Raw genomic sequence first — 23,829 nt, forward strand, 5'->3', positions numbered from 1 at the left:
AAATCATGATGTAAACATGCGTCACTTAGTGTCACAAAATTACCAATAGAAGGACTAACACTTGAGGAAGAAGGGAAGGAAAAGTGAGGGCTGCATGAATTGATTTGTTATCTATTAGAGAAAAAATATCTATAAATAATGTATAATTTTGATACATCCGAAAGAAAATCATTATTTAGGGATGTCAAGGCAAGTAAGAGAAGAAATAGCTAAGAATATTAATAGACGGCCGGGTATGGTGGCTCATGCCTGTAATCCCAGCACTTTGGGAGGCCGAGGCGGGCAGATCACGAGTTCAGGAGATCGAGACCATCCTGGCCAACATGGTGAAACCCCGTCTCTACTAAAAATGTAAAAATTAGCTGGGCATGTTGTTGCGTGTCTGTAATCCCAGCTACTCGGGAGGCTGAGGCACAAGAATGGCTTGAACCCGGGAGGCAGAGGTTGCAGTGAGCCGAGATTGCGCCATTGCACTCCAGCCTGGCGACAGAGTGAGACTCCGTCTCAAGTAACAAGAACAAAAGCAAAAACAAGAATGTTAATAGACTTTTCCAATAAGGAACAGGACTTGAGGTAGAACAGGCTAAATTATTTTTATTGTAATCCCTTGTGTACCATTTGATTTTTTTCTTTTCTTTTTTTAAACCATGAGCCTATATTGATTTGACTAGGAAATATATTTTCATTTAAAATAAAATAAAGAGGTTCCCCCCAGTTGCTAATTCGTATAATTTAATAGTTCTCAACAGGGGCGATTTTTTTCCCCAAGGGACATTGAGCAATGTTTGGAGACATTTTTGGTTGTCCCCAAATGCTATTTTTAGGGTGCTATTTGGAGGTGCTATTGGCATCTAGTGGATAGAGGCGAGGAGTACTGCTCAGCATTCTACAATGCACAGGACAGCCTCCACCACACAAAATTATCCAGCCCAAATGTTGAGAACGCTGAGGTTGGGAAACCCTGGCTTTAAAAAATTATCTTCATAGTCATTCTCACCAGTGCAGTTATATCAGCACAGGCTCTGGAATTTGATGTCCTGACGAATTTCCTCCAATACAACTGACCTCTCAACCTCAGTTTTCACATCTTTAAAGTGGGGGCTGCTAACAGAACCCACTTCTTTTGAAAATGGAACCAATACCCTCAGGCTCCTTGGAGTCTGTAATATTAAATGTCCAGTTTATTTTTATTTATTTTTTTTTCGAGACGGAGTTTCACTCTTGTTGTCCAGGCTGGAGTGCAATGGTTTGATCTCAGCTCACTGTAGCCTCCACCTCCCTGGTTCCAGCTACTCTCCTGCCTCAGCCTCCCAAGTAGCTGGGATTACAAGCATGCACCACCATGCCCGGCTAATTTTGTATTTTTGGTAGAGACGGGGTTTCACCATGTTGGTCAGGCTGGTCTCAAACTCCCTACCTCAGGTGATCCGCCCACCTCGGCCTCCCAAATTGCTAGGATTACAGGCATGAGCCACTGCACCCAGCCTAAATGTTCAGTTTATATTGGTTATCATCATTGTTTGCTGATGTATCTCCCCCCGCACCCCCCAGCAAAAGGTCAGAAAATAAACAACTTTCCTCAAACGAATGAATTCCAGACCCCTTCCCTTGGGGGCGGTGTTTCTTTGCTTCTAAACCAGGAGTGTTGGAATGCATGTCTAAACTTTCTCCCATGGGGCGGGGTGAGAATTAAGTGAAACGACCTAAAGAAATTTCAATAGAAATGTGAGATGCTGGGTACTGAACGATATTGCCCCTCCAAAGTAAGGAACCAGCAGGAGCAAACACTAGGTAAATAGATGTAGGGAACACAGGTTATTCCTGTTTCTGCCAGCCCCCAGGTGGGAGCAGTAAAGGTGCGTTGGGTTAAATGACTATGAATTTCACCTATTGTTGGCCGCCCTCCACCCCCATAACCCCTATTATCTCAGAGCCTCAGGTTACTCCTGGATAATATAGGAACATTGGTGCCCACACTGCAAAGATTCTGTAGGAATTCCGTAAGACAGTGAAGCATGCCAACAGCCTTCAATCAGCCATGGTTACTAGTTCTTAGTTTCTGATAACATTTTTACGAGGATCGGGTCTTGAGTAAGTAAACGGCTTGCCTAGAGCCACGTGCAAGCCCACTTCCCATCCGCGTTCTCACTTGATTGGAGGCAGCTTCTGTGCCCTTTATAACCAAGAGCAACTGAGTATAGAGGAGAAGAAGTGTTTTGTCCAAGGTCACACGATGCCTAGGGGGCATCCGTGAAATTTGGACCCAAGACCGAACTTTCAGACTCTCAGACTTTCCACCTCCAGTTGTTCCACTCCCCCAACCTACTAGCTAGTTCTAGAACGGACAGATCCATGCTTCTCAAAACTGTTGCATAGACCCCTACCCAGTCCCATACAAGTTTCTTTAAGATATATTTGCACCCAAGCTTTTGGCATTCTACTCTCCTTCCCAGCCCCAGCCCCATCTCGGGGGCATCTAACTCTACCCCTTTTTCCCCATCAGGTTTGAACTAGGGGAGGGGAGGGGGATGAGAAAAGAAAAGAAAAAATTGTTGGTGAAAGTCAAAAGGCTTGTTAACGTTGTAAGTTCAATATTGTTTTATTTGGGGTGGTGGGGGGGAATCTTTGCCCTCTCCACTTGGAGGAGGAGCGGTGGGAAGACCCCAGGAAGTTGCGCTTTCCCTTGAATTTTGGGAAAGGGGAGCATTCCTGGGGTCCTTTTGAAAAGGCCCTCCCCTCATTTCCGGCCGCCGCTGCCAGCCTTGGCTGGGCGCCTGGATCCTGTTGCTATGACGACAGGAAGAGGCGGTGGCGGCGGCAAGCGATGCTGAAGAGAGATGGAGGCTAGTGGGGGTGGGGGTGGTGGCATTGGAATGGGGGAGGGGGCAGGGATCCGGGGCTGGGGACGCGGGAGGGGGCGGGGGCAGGGGTATCCTTCATCTCTGACCTCCTCGGGGCATCTCAGCCTCACCCCTCTCCCGTTATTTTTTCTGGGCTTCCTTCGGGTGCATCCCCAGTCTCTGTGTCTGCCTCTGTTTCTCTGGATCTCTCTCTCTTCCTGTCTCAGTCCCTCTCCGTCTGTCTGTCTCTGGGTCTCCCTCTTCTTTTCCTGCACTTGCCTTTCTTTCCCCAGGTACCTTCTGCCATCCAGGCCCTTCTACCCTCCATTTCTTTCATTTACTATCTTGCTCCCCCGCTCCCTCTCCGCATCTTCTTCTCTCTTTAAAGCTTCCTTCTCTCTAGCAAGACCTTGCCCCCATCCCCAATTTCTCTCCCTACCGGCTCTCCATTTAGTTCCCTCTCCCCCCTCTCTCCCCCATCCTCTCAGTCTCTCTCTTTCTGTCTGTCTCGCCCCATCTGTCCCTCCTCCCTCCTCTCTGGATGACTCTCTCCCTCTCTCTTCTTTCCTTCTGTTTCCCAGATCCTGACCCCCCTTCCACTTACCCCAGCCCTCCCCCACCCCCCTCCCCCCAGCCCCTGGGTTTCTCTCTTTGAGTCCTGTCCCTGTCCCCTTCTCTCTCTGGATATTTCTCTGTGTGTATCTCTCCAACTTCCTTCTGCTTCCAGCCGCTGCCTCCCCCAAATTTCTCCCTCCCCCATTTCTGTTTCGCGGTCTCTGGGTCTCTCTCTTTCCGTTTCTCCTCGTCTCTCTCTGTCTCTCTCCCTCCCTCTCTGGATCTCTCTCTTCTTCTCCGGCTTCCTTCTGCCACTCGACCCTGCCCCCCTCTTTCCCTTCCCCCACCCATCTCCTCTCCGAGGCTCCCCATCCCTCAGCAGCTCCCCTCCCCCTCCCTCCCTACTCCCTCCCTCTCGTCCTCCAGCTCCGCACTTTACCCAGCGACACGAGAACCAAATTGTCTCCTCACCTTTTTTTTATATATATATATCCCGACCCTCACTCCCTTGGGGCCCAGGCTCAGAGCTGCCCCCCAGCCCCAGCCTGGCCTCAGCACCCCCATTCCCCATACGCCTCCTCATCTCCACCCCCCGAACCAGGTCGGACGCCTGGGTCCCTCACTGCTGGGGGAGGGGGAAGCAGCGAGAATTGGGAGCCAAAAGGTTTTTCTGGGGGGGGTGCCAACAGGGGGGTCTCGACGTCCCCTCCTCCGTGCATCGGAGAGTTGACCTATCATTAACAGAGGTGAGACAGATCTTTTTATTAATCGGAGGTGGGTGGAGGTAGAATTAATGTTCTGTAATTCCCCCCCCCCCGAATTCTGGAGAAAAGAGCTGGTCCCCTTCCTAAGGAGAAAGGAGAGTGACCCCCTCATATCCGGAAGCTTTAGAATTGGGGGTCCCCAGCTCTCTTCTCCCTGGCAGCTGCTGAACGATGGACTAAGAGTCCCTAAAACCAGATTGTCCCCCAAATTGACAAAATGAAAAGATCTTCGAATCTTTTTTTTTTTTGGACGGGAGGAGAATTTCCCTCCTTTCCCTCCTCTTCCCTTCCCCTCTTATCCCAGGTTGTTAGGGGCCTGGGGTCACAGGCTTACCCCACTGAGAGCAGATATCTGTTAAGACAGGGTAGGTGGCCCTGCTGGTGGTGAGGGGCACCAACTCGGGGAGAAGAGGCCAAGAGATCAAGAAGAGAGGAAACTCGGCATGCGGACAGAAAAGAGAGGAAGGGGCCGGCGCCCAGGCCGGGAGGCTGGGGGATGCCCTGTCCAGCGGGCTGCTGAACTGTGGCCTGAGGAAGGGCTGTGTGTGGGCAGACGGGAGTTGAGGTGGGGGAGGGAACACAACGTGTGGGGCACTAGGCCCAGTTGCCATGGAGACACCCCCCATAGACAACCTTTTTCCACAGCCCCTCCTCTGAGCAGCCCCAGTCTGAGGCCAGCTGATGGGGGGCAGTGGAGACGGGGAAGCAATCAGGAGGCCAAGGTCACCCTGTACTGGGACCTAGGTTCTGGTTTTTGTTTTGTTTTTTTAAGGTTTCCAGGCTCTTTAACTCTAGTGGGTTTAGAGGAAGAAGTTGAAGAAGCAATGTGGAAGAAAGTAAGGAGTACATCCCCCAGAGGACAGCTGGGGTGGGGGAGACAGGCAGGGCTGGGGGCATGGTGGTTGAGGGAGAATGTGGAAGAGAGAAATGAAGGAGCCACGGGGCAGCGGGTGCAGGATGGGAAAGTATTCCTAATTGAAAAGAGAGTTGTAGTCTTGTGGATCACATTTTTCAGAGGGACACAGTCTACTGGGGGGCTCTTTCTGCATGTGGAAGAAGATGAGGGGCCACAGTGTGTGTTCCTGTACAGGTGAAGTCCTAGAGGAGAGTACTGGGGGGCGTTCCCAAGAAGGGAAGCCTGTGGGGGCCTGCGGAGGGGATTTTCCGGGGCAGAGGAGAAGCTGGGAGCTATAGTGGTGGAGAAAGAGGAAGTGAGTCAAGAGAATTCTATATGATGAGAGAGAAGTTGGGGAGGATGCTTCCTGGTACATTGAAGAGAGAGTGGGGTTCAAAGTGAGTTGGGGGGATCTCAAGTTGGGGGAAACAGTGTGCTGAAGATCCCATGTGATGATGAAGGGCTGCCAGGAGGGGATTTGGAGGCAGTGGGAGCTGCTGTGAGTGCAGAGGGGCGGGTGGGTAGTACAGTGTGCCCCCTGCTATGGGAGTACAGGACAGAGATTGGAATGGTCCTGAATGGAGAGACATTTGGGGTCTGGAGGAAGCCATTCTTGCGAGTAGAAAATGCCGTGGAACTCACGGAGGAAATTTTTCTTAATGGAGGAGAAAACGATGGTTATGATATGAGTTCGTTTAAGTTGTAGGGGGGGTGGCGGGGGGGAAGATTCAGAAGACTCTTCTAAAGCAAAAGAGAGAGTGGGGGTTTTCCTGGAGTAAAGGCATAGTATGGGGTGGGGAGTGAGTGGCTTGTGGGGAGACAGTGGGGGCTGTGAGAGGGAATGGGCTGGAGATGGGGGGGGCATCTTGCAAACCAGTGGGTCTGATGTTGGGTGCGTTAGAATTCCCCAGGGAGCTTTTAAAAACTTAGATGCCCAGGCCACACTGCAGACCAGCCATGTCGGACTTTCTCAGGTGGGACTCAAACATCCGAATTTTTAAGGTCCTCGGGTGATTTCAAGGTGTGTTGGAGGCTGCCCGAAGCAGGAAGGGGGCTTCCAGGGAGAGGAGACTGACTGAGGGTGGCTGGTGATTCTGAGTTGCACGAACTGTGAGGGTCAGCTGGGATTTTCTTTTTCTTTTTCTTCTTTTAATTTTTCCTTTTTAGTTGAAGAGAGATTGAGAGATTTATTTTTCCTAAGGAGAGGAAATTGTGGGGGACCATTTGGAGTGGTGGAATGACAAAAGCCAGACCGGAGGGGGCTCGCGGAGGTTACTCCCACGGAAGTGGTGCTACTCGGGCTTCTTAAGTTGTGGAGACGCTCGGGGAAAAGTTGGGGAGAGAGGGAAGGGTTCTAGGAGGTGGAGAGGTGGGGCTTGCAGGGGAAGAGTGGGGAGAACTGGTGGGAACCGAATGGTGATGGGGCGGGGGTCTCTAAGGAAGGAAGAACGCGACAGGGGCTCCTGGGGAGGAGGAGGCGTGGGGCTCGGCATCATGGCGGGGGGTGGCTTCCCATGCGATGAGGACGGTGGAGCCCACTGGGGCGGAGCCAGCGCGGGCTAGGGGCGAGGGCTGTGAGTGTGCGCGGTGTGGGGACTCCTCTGAGTGGGGTTAGTGGGACGGTGGGATGACTTTCTTGGGCAGAAGACAAGAGTGGAAAGAGATTTTTATTTATTTATTTATTATTATTATTATTATTATTATTATTATTATTTTGAGAAAGGGAAGCAGTGGAGCCCCGAGTGGAAGGAGTTTCTGGAGCTGAGGCAGGGATTTGGGGGGGCGCGGGGACTGGGGGAGGTACCTGTGCCTTCTTCTCCTCTAATGCGAGATCTCGCTCCTTGCCCTCCACCAGCCGCCGACCATGGCCGCGCTCTGACCCCCTCCCCGATCGCAGCCTCCTCCTCGCCGCCCCCTCCCCAGCCCCGCCGGCCCCGGGCCCCCCGCTTCTGCCTGCGCTGTGACCTCCCCAGCCGCCGGCACGGCCCCGCCCCCGCTGCCCCGGTGGTGGCCCACGGCCCCCCGGCTGCCCGTGGTCAAACTGGAGTCGCTGAAGCGCTGGAACGAAGAGCGGGGCCTCTGGTGCGAGAAGGGGGTGCAGGTGCTGCTGACGACGGTGGGCGCCTTCGCCGCCTTCGGCCTCATGACCATCGCCATCAGCACCGACTACTGGCTCTACACGCGCGCCCTCATCTGCAACACCACCAACCTCACGGCCGGCGGCGACGAAGGGACCCCCCACCGCGGGGGCAGCGGCGCCTCGGAGAAGAAGGACCCCGGCGGCCTCACGCACTCGGGCCTCTGGAGGATCTGCTGCCTGGAAGGTAGGGTGCGGGCGGCCCTCCCCGCAGCCCCCGCCGCTCCCCTCCGAGAGACCCTGAGCCTCCCGGGGCTGCCTGTCCCTGATCCTGGGGCCCCCTTGGGCACCCCTCCTCCTCTGCCAGAGGGGCTTCTGCGCCTTCCCACTCTCGCCCCTGACCTCGTCTCCCTTCCTTCCCACTCCTCCCTGCGTCCTGGCACCCTGCGGAATTCCTCGGCCTGGTCCCTCTGCAGCCCCTCTGCCTCTCCGCTGAACCCCCTTATCCTATCTTTCCCTCGTCCGTGTCTCCTGCGCTGCCCCATCACACCCCTGCGTCTTCCCTCTCTCCAGTACCTGGGGCTCCTCCTGTTTCATTTCTTCCACTCTGCCCTGTGCCTTTTCTCCTTTTTTTTTTTTTTTTTTTGACAAGGTCTCACTCTGTCGCCCAGGCTGGAGTACAGTGGCACAATCACAGCTCACTGCAGCCTCGAACCCCTGGGCTCAAGCCATCCTCCCACCTCTGCCTCCTGAGTAGCTGGGACCACAGGCATGAGCCACTGTGCCCAGCTCATTTTTTTTTCATTATTTGTAGAGATGAGGTCTCCTGTTGCCCAGGCTGGTCTCGAGCTCCTGAGCTCAAGAGATCCTCCTGCCTCGGCCTCCAAAGTGCTGGGACGACCGGCATGAGCCACTGCACCCAGCAGCCTCTTTCTCTCTCTTTCCCCTCAGTTCATCTTGACCCTGCTCCTCGGCTCCACCTGCCCCTTCATTTCCTCTCCCTCGTGCCCCAAGACATCTTCTCTCTCCCGACATTTCCCCGCCCCCCCAGTCCTCTGAAGTCCCCTGCCTCTCCTGCCCCCTTTCATGGCCAGTCTTCCGGTCTCTGTCTCTTTCCCCTTCTCTTTGGCTGCTGCTCCCCTGAGACTTCGTGCCTTAACTCGCCCTCACTCATGACTTTCTCTCTTTTCTGCCTTGTGCTTCCCCTCCTGTACATCTTTCTCTTCCCATCAGTGCCCCCTCCCACGTCTCTCCCACCAGGATGCCCTCCAACCTCCCATCCTGGTCCTTTCCTCCTTTTTCCTTTAGTGGGCTCCACTTCCTCTTCCTCCACTCATGCCTTCTTTGACGTCTTCCTGACTCGATGCCTCATGCCTTCACGTTAAGGCTCCTCGCTCCTGCCCCTGCTACCTCCTCGGATCTTCGTCTTGGTTCTTTTCCTCTGTCCTGTTCTCCCTCTCACAGCTTCTCTCCTAGCTCGGCTCCCTGGCTCTCGACTCCCCCACTTCTCCAAGACTCCTGCCCTCTGCTGCGCCAACCCCTTCTCTCTCCCACTCTTAGCATCAGCATTTCTTTCCTGAGTATCACGGAGCTGCGGGGCTGGGAAGCAGGAGTCCTGGGTGCCAGTCCTGCTGCATGTCTGCCCCGCTGTTTGACCACTATCTTCCCTCCTGCACCCCAGCCTCACAGCCCTTGTCTGCAACGTGAAGGAGTGGAACCGGCCATCCTGATGCCCCCTTCGGCCAAAAGATTGAAATCTCTTGCTTCTCTTTTTCATCCCCCTCTATTTCCTCTGCCCCTTCCTCTGTCTTGCTGAGTGTTCACGACAAGCCAGGAACGTTATCTCGTTTAATCCTATGAGGTGGGCACCACCTCCCTGTTGGGGATGGGTAAACTGAGGCTCAGAGAAGTGAAGTCACTTGCCCAAGGTCACCTAGCTGAGAAAGGGGCAGAGCCAAGAGCAGAACTCGAATCCCATGGATGGGATTCGCAGATGCGCTCTGTGTAGTGTACAAAGTGTTTAAAACTGAAAGCAAAATCTGAATCCATTGCCAACAGTTAAAAATAGGGAGGCTTCCCATTGTAGTTCTGATTTCCGGCTTCTTCTGAGCTAGCGGAAGATCTAGCACAAGCCTGTGTTCTACCCTGACCACGATGGGCCGGATCTGAGCAGCAGCTGGGGGGTCTCCATTTCCCCACAGTTACCTCCATCCACTCCATATCGCCTCCCATTCCTCCCATAGCACTCGTGATGTTATTTGCCTCTCCTGTGGAAGTTTGAGTTCATGTCCATTCACTGGTCTGACCAAGTACCAGGCATACAGCCAAGTGTCAGGGCTCCCATCATGGAACCCCTAGGACAGCACGTGGCATCTAGTAGGGATGTCATTCATTCATTCATTCATTCAACGTCCCATTTTTATTGAGTTTATATTATGTGCCAGGCATTGTTCTGGATTCTGGGGCTGCAGCAGTGGAAAACAAACAGACAAAACCTCCTGTCATTATATATCTTATATTCTAAGGGAGAGACAGATAATGACGGAGGTAAAGTCAACCTTTAGGGTGTTAGATAGAACTGAGTGCTAAGGAGGACAAGGAGTTGGTGGAGGGGATGGGAGGTGTCAGGGATCCCCGTGGGAAGTAGACAAGGAATCTAGGAAAAGCTTCCCCGAGCAGGTGACATTTGATCGCAGGTCTGAAGGAAGTAAGCGATGGAGGAAAGTGCTTCAGACTGTAGGAACAGCAGGCCCTGAGGTGGGAGTGTGGCTGTGTGTTGATCAAGCCAGTGTGAGGTCAGCGTGGCCGGGGCAGAGTGGGTGGGGGGGAACGTAGTAGGAGGAGGTGCAGTCATAGGGGTATCAGGGTCCCCATCCCACAGGTTCTGTTTTTTTAAAATTATTATTTTATTTATTGATTGATTGATTTATTGAAACAGAGTCTTGCTTTGTCACCCAAGCTGTAGTGCAGTGGCGTGATCTTGGCTTACTACAACTTCGGCCTCCTGGGTTCAAGCGATTCTCATACCTCAGCCTCCCGAGTAGCTGGAATCACAGGTGTGTGCCACCACGCCCGGCTAATTTTTGTATTTTTAGTGGAGACAGGGTTTTACCATGTTGGCCAGGCTGGTCTCGAACTTCTGACCTCTAGTGATTGGCCCACCTAGGCCTCCCAAAGTGCTGGGATTACAGATGTGAGCCACCATGCCTGGCCAGGTTCTGTGTTTTTTGTTTGTTTGTTTTGTTTTTCTTTTTTTGTTTTTAGGCAGGGTTTTGCTCTGTCACCCAGGCTGGCGTGCAGTGGTAAGACCATAGCTCACTGCAGCCTTGAACTCCTGAACCCAAGCCGTCCTCTTGCCTCAGCCTCCCAAATAGCTAGAACTACAGGCACATGCCCCCATTTTTTGTAGACACAGGGTCTCACTATATTGCCCAGGCTGGTCTCAAACTCCTGGGCTCAAGCAATCCTCCTGCCTCAGCCTCCCAATGTGTTGGGATTACAGGTGTAAGCCACTGCACCCGGCCTCACAGCTTCTTATACATCCCAGAAAGCACTTTGCTTTAGATTCGGAGATGGGAGTCGTTGAAGGTTCTTGAGCAGAGGAGTCACATGAGCTGACTTACATTTTTGCAGTATGTTTCTTGCTGCTGTGTTAACAAATGACCAAGGGGAAGGCAAATGAGACAATAAGAGGCTCATCTAGGGTGGGGGCAGCAGGGTTTGGGAAGTTGTTTGAATTTTTAATATATTCTGGAGCTACCGTGGGCAGGAATTGCTGATGGAGCAGTTGTAGGATATGAGAGAGAAGAGCCAGGGGCGTCTCCAAAGCAGGGTTTTTCCACCGCAGCATGGTTGATATTTTGGGGTGGATAATTCTGTGTGGAGGGGCCGTCCTATGCATTGTAGGATGCTGAGCAACAGCCTTGATCTCTCCTACTAGGATGCCAGCAGCGCCCTTCCCAGTCGTGACAACCAAAATTGTAAATTGTGTCTAAACATTGTCAGCTGTCTCCTGGGGGATAAAATCGCCCTGAGTTGAGAATCACCGCTCTAAGGCTTTGGCCTGAGCTCCTGAGAATAGGGGAGCCATTCATAAGATGAAACAGCAGCTGTTTTATTTATTTTCTCTTATCAAATTTATCATGAAGGAGAGGGATCATGGGCTCAGTTTTGGGCATGTTAAATTTACGATGCCCATTAACAGATAACATCTGGACAAAGGTCAGCACAGTGAAGGTCCTATAAAGTGCCATATAGTAAAGATTTCAGGCTTTGTGGAGCAGTCTCTATCACAACTACTCGTGAAAACGACCAAGACAGTCTGTAAGTGAGTGTGGCTGTGTTCCAATGAGACCTCATTTATGGACACTAAAATCTGAATTTCACCGGGCGCGGTGGCTCACACCTGTAATCCCAGCACTTTGGGAGGCCAAAGCAGGCGAATCACCTGAGGTCAGGAGTTCAAGACCAGCCTGGCCAACATGGTGAAAACTCATCTCCACTAAAAATACAAAAATTAGCCAGGTGTGGTGGCACACGCCTGTAGTCCCAGCTACTTGGTAGGCTGAGGCAGGAGAATCGCTTGAACCCAGGAAGCGGAGGATGCAGTGAGTCGAGATCGCGTCACGGCACTCCAGCCTGGGCAACAGAGAGAGACTCTAAGAAAAAAAAAATTTTTTTTTGAATTCCATGTCATTTTCACATGCCACAAAATCATCTTCTTCTTTGACATATTCTCAATCATTAAAAACACATAAAACCCATTCTTAGCTGGATTTGGCCTGTGAGTCATAGTTGGCTGACCACTGATTTAGGTTGTTAGAGATATGATATAGGAGGCCAGAGGCTGGGCTGGAGATATCAGTTTGAGGGACATCATCATATAGATGAATTAGATGGATGGAATCACTTAGAGAAGAGACAGCTGGGTGCAGTGGCTCACACCTATAATCCCAGCACTTTGGGAGGCCAAGGCAGGAAGATCACTTGAGCCCAGGAGTTCGAGACCAGCCTGGGGAAAATAGCGAGACCTTGTCTCTACAAATAATTTAAAAATTAGCTGGAAGTGCTGGTGCGTGCTTGTGGTCCCAGCTACTCAGGAGGCTTAGGTGGGAGGATTGTTTACACCCACGAAGTCGAGGCTAAAGTGAGACATGATTGTACTACTGCACGCCAGTCTGGGCGACAGGGCAAGACCCCATCTCAAAAAAAAAAAAAAAAAAGAGAGAAGAGACCAGAACAAATGATAAAATGTCATTGAAGGCTTAAGCCTTCGGCCAGTCCACTATTAAAATGTGAGGGAGATGGCCAGGCACGGTGGCTCACGCCTGTAATTCCAGCACTTTGGGAGGCTGAGACAGGCGGATCACGAGGTCAGGAGTTCGAGACCAGCCTGACCAACGTGGTGAAACCCTGTCTCTACTAAAAATATAAAAATTAGCCAGGCGTGGTGGCGTGTACCTGTAATCCCAGCTACTCGGGAGGCTGAGGCAGGAGAATCCCTTTAACCCTGGAGGTGGAGGTTGCAGTGAGCTGAGATCGTGCCACTGCACTCCAGCTTGGGCAAAAGAGTGAGACTCCATCTCACAAAAAAAAAAAAAAAGGGAAGGAGATGAGAAGTCATCAAAGGTGTGGAGAAAGGAGTTGCCACAGGTTTGGGGAAAAACAGGTCCTTGGATGTCCTGGAAGCCAAAGGAAGTTAGTGTTTCAAGGAGAGGAGGAATGAAGGCTGACTCTGTTGTTCTTGTAATTGTCATTCATGTGTCACTGGATGCGCACAATAACCCTGCAAAGTAGGTACTTTATTTATTTATTTTTATTAATTTTTTTTGAGACAGATTCTTGGTCTGTCTCCCAGGCTGGAGTGCAGAGGCGCGATCTCAACCCACTGCAACCTCCACCTCCCAGGTTCAAGCAATTCTCCTGCCTCAGCCTCCTGAGTAGCTGGGATTACAGGTACCCACCACCACACCCGGCTAATTTTTGTACTTTTAGTAGAGATGGGGTTTCACCATGTTGACCAGGCTGATCTCAAACTCCGGCCTCAGGTGATCTGCCCGCCTTGGCCTCCCAAAGTGCTGGGATTACAGGTGTGAGCCACCGCGCCCGGCCGGTACTTTCATTATTCCCATTCTAAAAGAAGAAGTGAAGGCTCAGAGAGGTGAAGTGAGTTGCCCAAGGTCACACAGTTAATATGCAGTGGGGTCTGGATTTGTTTTTGTTTCTGATTTGTTTACTTTTTTTTTTTAGAGATGGGTCTCACCGCATTGCCCAGCCTGGTCTAGAACTCCCGGGCTCAAGCAATCCTCTCACCCCCGGCCTCTCAACATATTGGGATTACAGGTGTGAGCCACCCTGCCCAGCCCAGCATCTGGATTTGAATCCAGGTGTGTTTGGTTTTCTAGGAGAACAAAGCAACAAATCCACTTGCTTTCAGCCCATCGGGGCTCCGGGGTGTAGAAACTGGGTCTCCCTGAGTCACTGCCTCCTGCAGTCCCTGTGCCCCTGGGAACTCTTGGGCTCAATCTCCATCTCCCTTTGGAGTGTGTCTGAGAGATGCAGTAGAATGTAATGATTGAAACAAGCTTGGAGGCTGCTCTGCCTAAGGAGCGGCCGTTCTTTATTCCTTTACTGTCTTTAATGAACTTGCTTTCAGCCGGGCGCAGTGGCTCACACCTATCATCCCAGCAGTTTGGGAAGCCGAGGCGGGTGGATCACCTGAAGCCAGGAGTTCGAGACCAGCCTGGTCAACATGGTGAAACCCCATCTCTACTAAATATACAAAAATATTAGCAGGGGGTGGTGGCAAGCACCTGTAACCCCAGGTAATCGGGAGGCTGGCAGGGCGCGGTGGCTCACGCCTGTAATCCCAGCACTTTGGGAGGCCGAGGTGGGTGGATCATGAGGTCAGGAGATCGAGACCATCCTGGCTAACATGGTGAAACCCCGTCTCTACTAAAAATACAAAAAATTAGCCGGGCGTGGTGGCAGGCGCCTGTAGTCCCAGCTACTTGGGAGGCTGAGGCAGGAGAATGGCGTGAACCTGGGAGACGGAGTTTGCAGTGAGCCGAGATCGCGCCACTGCACTCCAGCCTGGGCAATAGAGCAAGACTCTGTCTCAAAAAAAAAAAAAAAAAAAAAAAAAAAATTGGGAGGCTGAGGCATGAGAATTGCTTGAACCCAGGCGGCAGAAGTTGCAGTGAGCTGAGATCGTGACACTGTACTCCAGCCTGGGTGACAGAGCAAGACTCTGTCTCAATTTATAAAACAAACAAAAAAACTTGCTTTCACTTTCTCTTTTTTTTTTTTGAGACACAGCCTCCCAAGTAGCTGCGGTTACAGGTGTCTACCATCATGCCCAGCTAATTTGTGTATTTTTAGTAGAGACGGGGTTTCACCATGTTGGCCAGGCTGGTCTCAAACTCCTGACCTCAAGTGATCTGCCTGCCTTGGCCCACTTTACTCTTTTTTTTTTTTTTTTTTCATTTCTTTTTGAGACGGAGTCTTGCTCTGTTGCCCAGGCTGGAGTGCAATGGCACGATCTCGGCTCACTGAAACCTCTGCCTCCCGGGTTCAAGCAATTCTCGTGCCTCAGCCTCCTGAGTAGCTGGGATTACAGGCATGCGCCACCACACCCGGTTAATTTTTTGTATTTTTAGTAGAGACAGGGTTTCGCCATGTTGGCCAGGCTGGTCTTGAACTCCTGACCTCAAGTGATCTGCCCGCTGCAGCCTCCCAAAGTGCTGGGATTACAGGCATGAGCCACCACGCCCCGCCCCACTTTACTCTTAAAGAAAAAGAAAAAGAAACAAACTCTGAGAAATAAGACTGATTGGGTTTACCTTTTGTTTGCCATGTCCAGCATCGTGACCTTGGCCGTATATTTAACCTTGCTGTGCCTCCATTCCATCATCGGGGAAATGAGAATCCTAATAGTCACTAACTCACAGGGCCAGGGAGGGATTCAATGAGCTAATATGAGTAAAGCATTTCAAAGACTAGCAGGCACAGAGGAAGAACTAGATTATAGCGTTGCATTTTGTTGTTGCTCGGCTGTTCTTCTCCTTATTATTATTAGGAATTCCAATGTGACCAAGCCCTGATCCCCTCCACTCTGATGACCCAGGAGTTCCAGCACTTCCCAATAGAAATATAACACGAGGCGGGGCCAGTGGCTCACGCCTTGTAATCCCAGCACTTTGGGAGGCTGAGGTGGATGGATCACTTGAGGTCAGGAGTTCAAGTCCAGCCTGGCCTATATGGTGAAACCCCGTCTCTACTAAAAATACAAAAATTAGTCGGGCGTAGTGGTGGGTGCTTGTAGTCCCAGCTACTTGGGAGGCTGAGGCAGGAGAATCGCTTGAACCCAGGAGGCGGAGGTTGCTGTGAGCTGGGATGGCGCCACTGCACTACAGCCTGGGCGACAGAGTGAGATCCCAGAGTGAGAAAGAAAAAGGAAATATAACATGAGGCTGGGCCAGTGGCTCACGCCTTGTAATCCCAGCACTTTGGGAGGCTGAGGTGGACGGATCACTTGAAGTCAGGAGTTCAAGTCCAGCTTGGCCTATATGGTGAAACCCCGTCTCTACTAAAAATACAAAAATTAGTCGGACGTAGTGGTGGGTGCTTGTAGTCTCAGCTACTTGGGAGGCTGAGGCAGGAGAATCGCTTGAACCCAGGAGGCGGAGGTTGCTGTGAGCTGAGATGGCGCCACTGCACTACAGCCTGGGCAACAGAGTGAGATTCCGGAGTGAGAAAGAAAAAGGAAATATAACACAAGGATGGGCCTGTGGCTCACCCCTATAATCCCAGCATTTTGGGAGGCCGAGGTGAGAGGATTGCTTGAGTCCAGGAGTTCAAGACCAACCTGGGCAACATAGGGAGACCCTGCCTGTGTAAAAAATTAAAAATTAGCTGGGCTTGGTGATACACGCCTGTAGTCCCCACTACTAAGGAGGTTGAGGTAGAAGGATTGCTTGAGCCCAGGAGGTTGAGGCTGCAGTGAGCTGTGATTGTGCCACTGCACTCCAGCCTAGGTGATAGAGCAAGGCCCTATCTCAAAAAAAAAAAAAAAAAAAAAAAGAAATATAACATGGGTGACCCTATATAGTTAAAATTTTTATGCTGGGCACGGTGGCTCACGCCTGTAATCCCAGCACTTTGGGAGGCCGAGGCGGGCGGATCACCTGAGGTCAGGAGTTGGAGACCAGCCTGGCCAACATGGTGAAACCCCATCTCTACTAAAAAAATCAAAATTTAGCCAGGTGCGGTGGTGGGCAACTGTAATTCTAGCTACTCGGGAGGCTGAGTCAGGAGAATTGCTTGAACTCATGAGGTGGAGCTTGCAGTGAGCCGAGATTGTGCCACTGCACTCCAGCCTGGGCCACAGAGCGAGGCCCTATCTCAAAAAAAAAAAATTAAAATTTTTCTAGTAGCTACATTAAAATAAATAAAAAGGAACAGGTACCCAGCATAGCCAAGATATTATCACTTGAACATGTAATCAATATAAAAATTATTAATGAAATATTATACACACACTCTCTCTCTCTCTTTTTTCCCCATCCTGAGCCTGAAACCCAGTACATATTTTACCCTCACAGAATCTCTCCATTGCCACGTTTCAAGTGTTGGGAGCTGGAGGCATCTGCATGGGACAGCCCAGCTTGTGCCCCCTCCTCAGGGATTTCAGCCACACCCTCAGGTCTTCTCTCAGGACTCAAGAGTCTGGGCCCACAGCCCTATTTATTAGTGCCGACCATACAAAGCCCCTTTGCTAGCACTTTGCCCGGCTTATTATCTCATTGAGCCCTCACCATTTTGCCAGGGGAATGTATTATTAGCAAGAATCTGATGGCCAGAAAGGGGAAGTGGCTCAGCCTGGACCACCCAGCATGTGAGGGGCAGAGCGGGTTGGATCCCAGTTCTCCACGTGTCCGCACTGCAAGAAAGCTGCCCCTTAACCCTCGCATGCCTGGGTCTGCACTAGGCAGCCCCTGGGAGGAGACTCAGGGTCACAACATCACGATCCATGCACAAGAAAAACTCATAGCTTGATCGGTGGCATTAAGCATAACTACTGTGAATTCTGTGCCTAACTTCCTTTTTTTTCAGACGGAGTCTCGCTCTGTCCCCCAGGCTGGAGTGCACTGGCGTGATATTGGCTCACTGCAAACTCCGCTGCCTGGGTTCAAGCGATTCTCCTGCCTCAGCCTCCTGAGTAGCTGGGCTACTCAGCCCATCACCATGCCGGGCTACTTTTTGTATTTTTTAATAGAGACGGGGTTTCACCATGTTGGCCAGGATGGTCTTGAACTCCTGACCTCGGGTGATCTGCCCACCTCAGCCTCACAAAGTGCTGGGATTACAGCTGTGAGCCACAGCGCCTGGTCTTCTGTGCCTTTCTTTCTTTCTTTCTTTTTTCTTTCTTTTCTTCTTTTCTTTTTTTTTTTTGAGACAGTTTCACTCTTGTCGCCCAGGCTGGAGTGCAATGGTGTCATCTCTGCTCACTGACACCTCCGCCTCCTGGGTTCAAGCAATTCTCCTGTCTCAGCCTCCCAAGTAGTTGGGATTATAGGCACCTGCCACCATGCCTGGCTAATTTTTGTATTTTTAGAAGAGATGGGGTTTCACCACGTTGGCCAGGCTGGTCTCGAACTCCTGACCTCAGGTGATCCACCCACTTTGGCCTCCCAAAGTGCTGGGATTACAGGCGTGAGCCACCACGCCTGGCCTTCTGTGCCTAACTTTCATTGAAATTTCACTGAAGCCCTCTAAAGTCACATTACCATCCTCAATTTCCCAATGAGAGAGCAGAGGCTCAGGGACGGTCCGGTTCCAAAACCACGCAGCTGGGAAGTGGTGCGTTGGGATGTGTGTCCAGAGAGTTGGATTCCAGAGCCCACGATCAATAACCCCCACAGCCACCAGACTCTACTGTCTTAAATATGCCAACCTCCCAAACCGAGCTGTGCTGGAAGGAACCTCTTCCCATCACTCACCCCCGGTGGGGCTTTGGGCAACTTCTGCAGCTCCCTATGCCTCCGTTTCCTCATTTGTAAAGCAAGGATGCTGTCGCTGCCTACCTCCGAGGGTTTGTCCTAGGGACTGAGCAAGTTATTAACCAGCTGTCAAATGCTTGGAGCAGTACCTGGTGCACGGTTAGTGCTCAGTCAGAGCTAGTTATTATTACTGTCACCACTAACCTGTTCAGCAATTTGGTGTGCCATGTGGTTTACATGCTCGGTCTCATTTAATTATCACGAATGTTTTGAGAGAATTACTATGATCCCATTCAAGAAAGGAGGGACCAGGCAGGGCGCAGTGGCTCATGCCTATAATCCTAGCACTTTGGGAGGCTGACGTGGGTGGATCACCTGAGGCCAGGAGTTTGAGACCAGCCTGGCCAACATGGTGAAATCCCATCTCTACTAAACATATGAAAATTAGCCAGGTGTGGTGGCAGGTGCCCGTAATCCCAGGTACTTGGGAGGCTGAGGCAGGAGAATCATTTGAACCTGGAAGGGGGAGTTTGCAGTGAGTCGAGATTGTGCCACTGCACTCCAGCCTGGGCAACAGAGTGAGACTCTATCTCTTAAAAAAAAAAAATAAATAAAAGCTGGAGAAGGTGGCTTACCCCTGTACTCCCAGCACTTTGGAAGGCCGAGGTGGGAGGATCACCTGAGGTCAGGAGATCGAGACCATCCTGGCTAACAAAGTGAAACCCCGTCTCTACTAAAAAAACAAAAATTAGCTGGGCATGGTGGCACATGCCTGTAATCCCAGCTACTCAGGAGCTGAGGCAAGACAATGGCTTGAACCCAGGAGGTGGAAATTGCAGTGAGCCGAGATCGAGCCATTGCACTCCAGCCTGGGCGACAGAGTGAGACTCCATCTCAAAAAAAAAAAAAAAAAAAAAAAAGAAAGGAGGGACATTGAGCTTGTCATCTCACCTACTACACCATGGTGGAGGTGCTGATGGGTAAGAGTTTGTACGTGGGAGTTGTATATTCATTCACTCATTCGTGCATTCATTCATTCATTCATTTTGATAATTGTAGTAAATTATACATAACATAAATTTACCATCTTCATCATTTTTAAGTATGCATTTCAGTAGTGGTAAGTGCACTCATGTTGTGCAACCAATCTGCAGAACTCTTTTCATCTTGCAAAACAGAAACTCAGTACCCGTTAAATAACTCCACATCCCCCCACCCTCCAGCCCTGGCAACTACCATGATACTTTGTCTCTATGAATTTGATTATTCCAGGAATTTCATATAAGTGGAATGACACAGTATTTGTCTTTTTGTTACTGGCTTATTTCACTGAGTATAATGTCTTCAAGGTTTATCTATGTTTATAGCATGTATCATAATTCGCTTCCCTTTGAAGGCTGAATAATATTCCTTTGTATGTACATAGCACATGTTGTTTATCCTTTCATCTGTCAACGGGCACTGGGGTGTTTCCACTTTTTGGCTATTGTGAACAATGCTACTATGAACACGAGTGTATGAATATCTATTTGAGTCCCTGCTTTTAATTCTTTTGGGTCTATCCCCAGTACTGGCATTGCTGGATCATATGATGATTCTATTTGTAGTTTTTGAGGAACCTCGACACTATTTTCCATAGTCACTGCACCATTTTATATTTCTACCAACAGTGCACAAGATTCCAATTTCTCCATATCCTTCACAACACGTGTTATTTTATTTATGTATTTATTTAATTTATTTATTTTTGAGACAGAGTCTCTCTCTGTCACCCAGGCTGGAGTGCAGTGGCATGATCTTGGCTCACTGCAACCTCCACCTCCTCGGTTCAAGCGATTCTCCTGCCTCAGCCTCCCAAGTAGCTGGGACTATAGGCACACACCACCATGCCCAGCTAATTTTTGTATTTTTAGTAGAGACAGGGTTTCACCATGTTGGCCAGGATGGTCTCCATCTCTTGACCACGTGATCCACCCACCTAGGCCTCTCAAAGTGCTGGGATTACAGACATGAGCTACCGCACTCAGCCTATTTTATTTTTATTTATTTATTTATTTAGAGATGGAATCTTGCTTGCTCTGTTGCCAGGCTGGAGTGCAGTGGTGCCATCTTGGCTCATTGCAACCTCCACCTCCCGGGTTCAAGTGATTCTCCTGCCTCAGCCTCCCGAGTAGCTGGGACTACAGGTGCACACCACCATGCCCAGCTAATTTTTGTGTTTTTAGTAGAGACGGGGTTTCACTATGTTGGCCAGGATGGTCTCGATCTCTTGACCTTGTGATCCACCCACCTCAGCCTCCCAAAGTGCTGGGATTACAGGCGTGAACTAATGCGCCCTGCCTATTTTATTTATTTTTAATAGTAGCCATACTAACGAATATAAGATGGTATCTCACTGTGGTTTTGATTGCATTTCCCCAATGATTAGTGAAATTGAGCATCTTTTCATGTGCTTGTGGACCCATTCAATCATTCTTTTTTTTTCTTTTTTGAGACTGAGTCTCGCTCTCTTGCCCAGGCTGGAGTGCAGTGGCGCGATCTTGGCTTGCTGCAACCTCCGCTTCCCAGATTCAAGCAATTCACCTGCCTCAGCCTCCCAAGTAGCTGGGACTACAAGCGTATGCCACCACACCCAGCTAACTTTTGTATTTTTAGTAGTGATGGGGTTTTACCATGTTGGCCAGGCTGGTCTCGAACTCCTGACCTCAGGTGATCCACCCATCTTGGTCTCCCAAATTGCTACGATTACAGATGTGAGCCACCACACCTGGCCCATTCAATCATTCTTTCATTAAAAATACTTATTAAGCACTCAGTATGCACTAGGCACTGTTCTAGATGCTGGTAATACAGTGTTGAACAGCCCAGATGCTCACATTCATGATGTGTGTTTGCGTTTTGTTGCCACCCTCAGCTGTGAAATGATGACCCCTTTCTGTGCCTCAGTTTTCACGTTTGGGTAATGGGTGCCATATATCAGCTGCTATCAACTGAGCACTTAATTGTGTTCAAGGCAAAAGTGCTAAATCTCCACCTAGACCCAATCCCTCATATCAGTCCCATGAGGTAGGTCCTGTTTTCTGCATTTTATAGGTGGGGAAACTGAAGCAAGTTGGCCTATGTAACACCAGCAAGGACACAGAATAAGGAAGTGGTGGAGGCCAGCGCAGTGGCTCACGCCTGTAGTGCCAGCAGTTTTGGAGGCTGAGGCGGGCGGATCACTTGAAGTCAGGAGTTCAAGACCAGCCTGGGCAAAGTGGGCAAAATGGGGAAATCCTATCTCTACAAAAATGCAAGATTTAGCTGGGCATGGTGGTGCAAGCCTGTAGTCCCAGCTACTCAGGAGGCTGAGGCAGGAGGATCACTTGAGCCCAGGAGGTGGAGGTTGCAGTGAGCCGAGATTGTGCCACTGCACTCCAAACTTGGGCAACAGAGGGAGACCCTGTCTCAAAAAATATAAAAAATAAAAAAAATGGAGACGTTCCAATACCTAACATTTGGCCGCCACAGGACACAAACCACATAATCTATTTCATAGGACTCTTGGGAGCATCAAATGAGTTGGCCCACCTAGGAAGCACCGAACGCACATTAGCTCTTGGCAGTATTACTCACTCCCTTATATTAATTCTTCCCAGTTCCTCCTTTATCCCTATTCTTTCCCCTACTTTCCTTTGCTGGTCATGGTCTGCCTCTGATCTCACCTTCTGCTATGCTTATATTCATTCATTCATTCATTCATTCATTCTTCATTCAACTCTCATTTCTTTCTCTCTTTTTTTTTTTCTTTTGAGACGGAGTCTTGCTTTGTCATCCAGGCTGGAGTATAATGGTGTGGCCTTGGCTCACTGCAACCTCCACCTCCTGGGTTCAAGCGATTCTCCTGCCTCAGCCTCCCGAGTAGCTGGGATTACAGGCACCTGCCACCATGCCCAGCTAATTTTTGTATTTTTAGTAGAGATAGGGTTTCACCATGTTGGTCAGGCTGGTCTTGAACTCCCGACCTCAAGTGATCCACCCACCTTGGCCTCCCAAAGTGCAGAGATTACAGGTGTGAGCCACCGTGTCCGGCCTCAACCCTTATTTCTTGAGGTGTCCCGTGTGCCAGGCCTACTGCCAAGAAATGCTGGGACACACAGAGGAATCAGACTCCCACCCCCTACCCCCTCCAGGAACTCTCAGCTTACCGAGGACGAAGAAGATCATCTACCAACTAATGCATGTCCTACGGGGCACCTCAGAGCAGGAAACTGACCCAAGTTCGGTGGGAGGAATGAGTGTGCATGTGTGTCTGTGTGTGTCTAGGGAAAGCCTCCTCAAGAAGGTGCCTCCTGAGTTACCTGCTGCAGGTAAAGTACTACATCAGCAAAGAATGTGAGCTGGAATGTTCCACAGCATGGGCAGAGGCCTGCAGAACTGGACAGAGCTGGGCAGTTGAGGAAACTACATTATTTATATTTATATTTTTAATTTTTTTCTCCAGCTATATGCTAGAAGTAGTAAAACATTAACTGTTCCCAAGGATGAGAAAATAGCTGAGGATGAGCATCTTAGGAGGGGAAGGAGATGAGGCTGCATGACCCCTAGAGGCATACTCCACCCCTCACACACCTCTGCTTGCTTCAACTACTCCATCTCTCTCCAGAAGGTTCCAGGTTCCCTGCAGAAAGAGACTGGAACCTCTCTCTCCCCTCCACCCCCACAGGACTGGAGACTACAACTCCCATGATCCACTGCGGCTGCTCTTCTCACAACTGGACTCCAGACTTTACGAGGTCTCATGGGAAATGTAGTCCCCATCGGCTTCCGCATCACTTTCTTTGTTTTTTTTCCCACGCATTTCCAGACTTTTCAACCAATTGAGAGGTGGAAAGCGCCTCGCTATTATAGAAGCCAACAACACCTTCTTTCTTACAGAGGTGGGAGCCGGAAGTCCAGAGTGCTGGAGCAACTTAGCGCAGCTTCCAGGACCAAGGTCCTGTGGCCTTGCAGTGAGTGCTGGAAGGATGTTAGACTTTGGGTTTTTTTCCTTGCTTTTCTTCTTTTCTTTAACAGGCGGTTGAAGTTGAAAGTTTGTCCCATATCACGAGTCGGGCTCAGGAGCCAGGACTTGCGGTCTCCCAAGCAGCCCAGAGAGAGATGGGGTTTGGGGAAGGGAAGGGTCGGTTGTCAGTGGGGTTGCCCCGCCCCCAACCCTGAAGTATCCGCCCCCACCACTGCCCTCCCCGCTCCTCCAGGGTTGAAAAGAGGCGTCTGCGTGAAGATCAATCATTTCCCGGAGGACACGGACTACGACCACGACAGCGCGGAGTATCTACTCCGTACGTGGGGGTCCGGGACAGACGTGGGGAGCGGGTCAAATCGCGGGGCCTGCAGGGCGTCGGGGTGGGCGCCGGGAGAAGGCACTGGGACTCCGGCACTTGGATCGACACGCCGAGGTTTGCCTCCCAGCCAATCCGAGTCCAGATAGTGAGATCCTCTGGTCCCCGATTGGCTGACTGATCTCGCTCCCGCCCCCTCCTCTCACCTTGGGGCGGGCTGAGGGAGGATCCTGGGCGCTAATTGGCCGCTTTGCTCTCTTTGGCCCTCGCGGCGACTCTGCGCCGTGACTGGTTGTGGAATCCCGGACTGGGATTGGCCACCGCGCCGCAGGGCTGTGGGGCAATCTGCGGCGGTGACGGGCCACTCCTGGGAGCCG

The 23,829-nt window shown here is 50.7% G+C and overlaps 1 protein-coding gene across 1 annotated transcript in view; it reads left to right on the forward strand.

The window, feature by feature from the left end:
- Positions 1 to 6,933: 6,933 nt before the first annotated feature.
- The window catches only part of CACNG8 (calcium voltage-gated channel auxiliary subunit gamma 8), a gene marked incomplete at its 5' end in the record, with an annotated part of 28,702 nt that continues 11,806 nt past the window's right edge, over positions 6,934 to 23,829 (forward strand). Inside the window, 2 exons of the mRNA XM_054465291.2 lie at positions 6,934 to 7,378; positions 23,369 to 23,452. Of these exons, the coding sequence (XP_054321266.2) occupies positions 6,934 to 7,378; positions 23,369 to 23,452 (529 nt within the window). The remainder of the gene's footprint in view (positions 7,379 to 23,368; positions 23,453 to 23,829) is intronic.

This window comes from Pongo pygmaeus, chromosome 20, assembly GCF_028885625.2.
Source record: "Pongo pygmaeus isolate AG05252 chromosome 20, NHGRI_mPonPyg2-v2.0_pri, whole genome shotgun sequence".
In the NCBI taxonomy this organism is placed as follows: domain Eukaryota; kingdom Metazoa; phylum Chordata; class Mammalia; order Primates; family Hominidae; genus Pongo; species Pongo pygmaeus.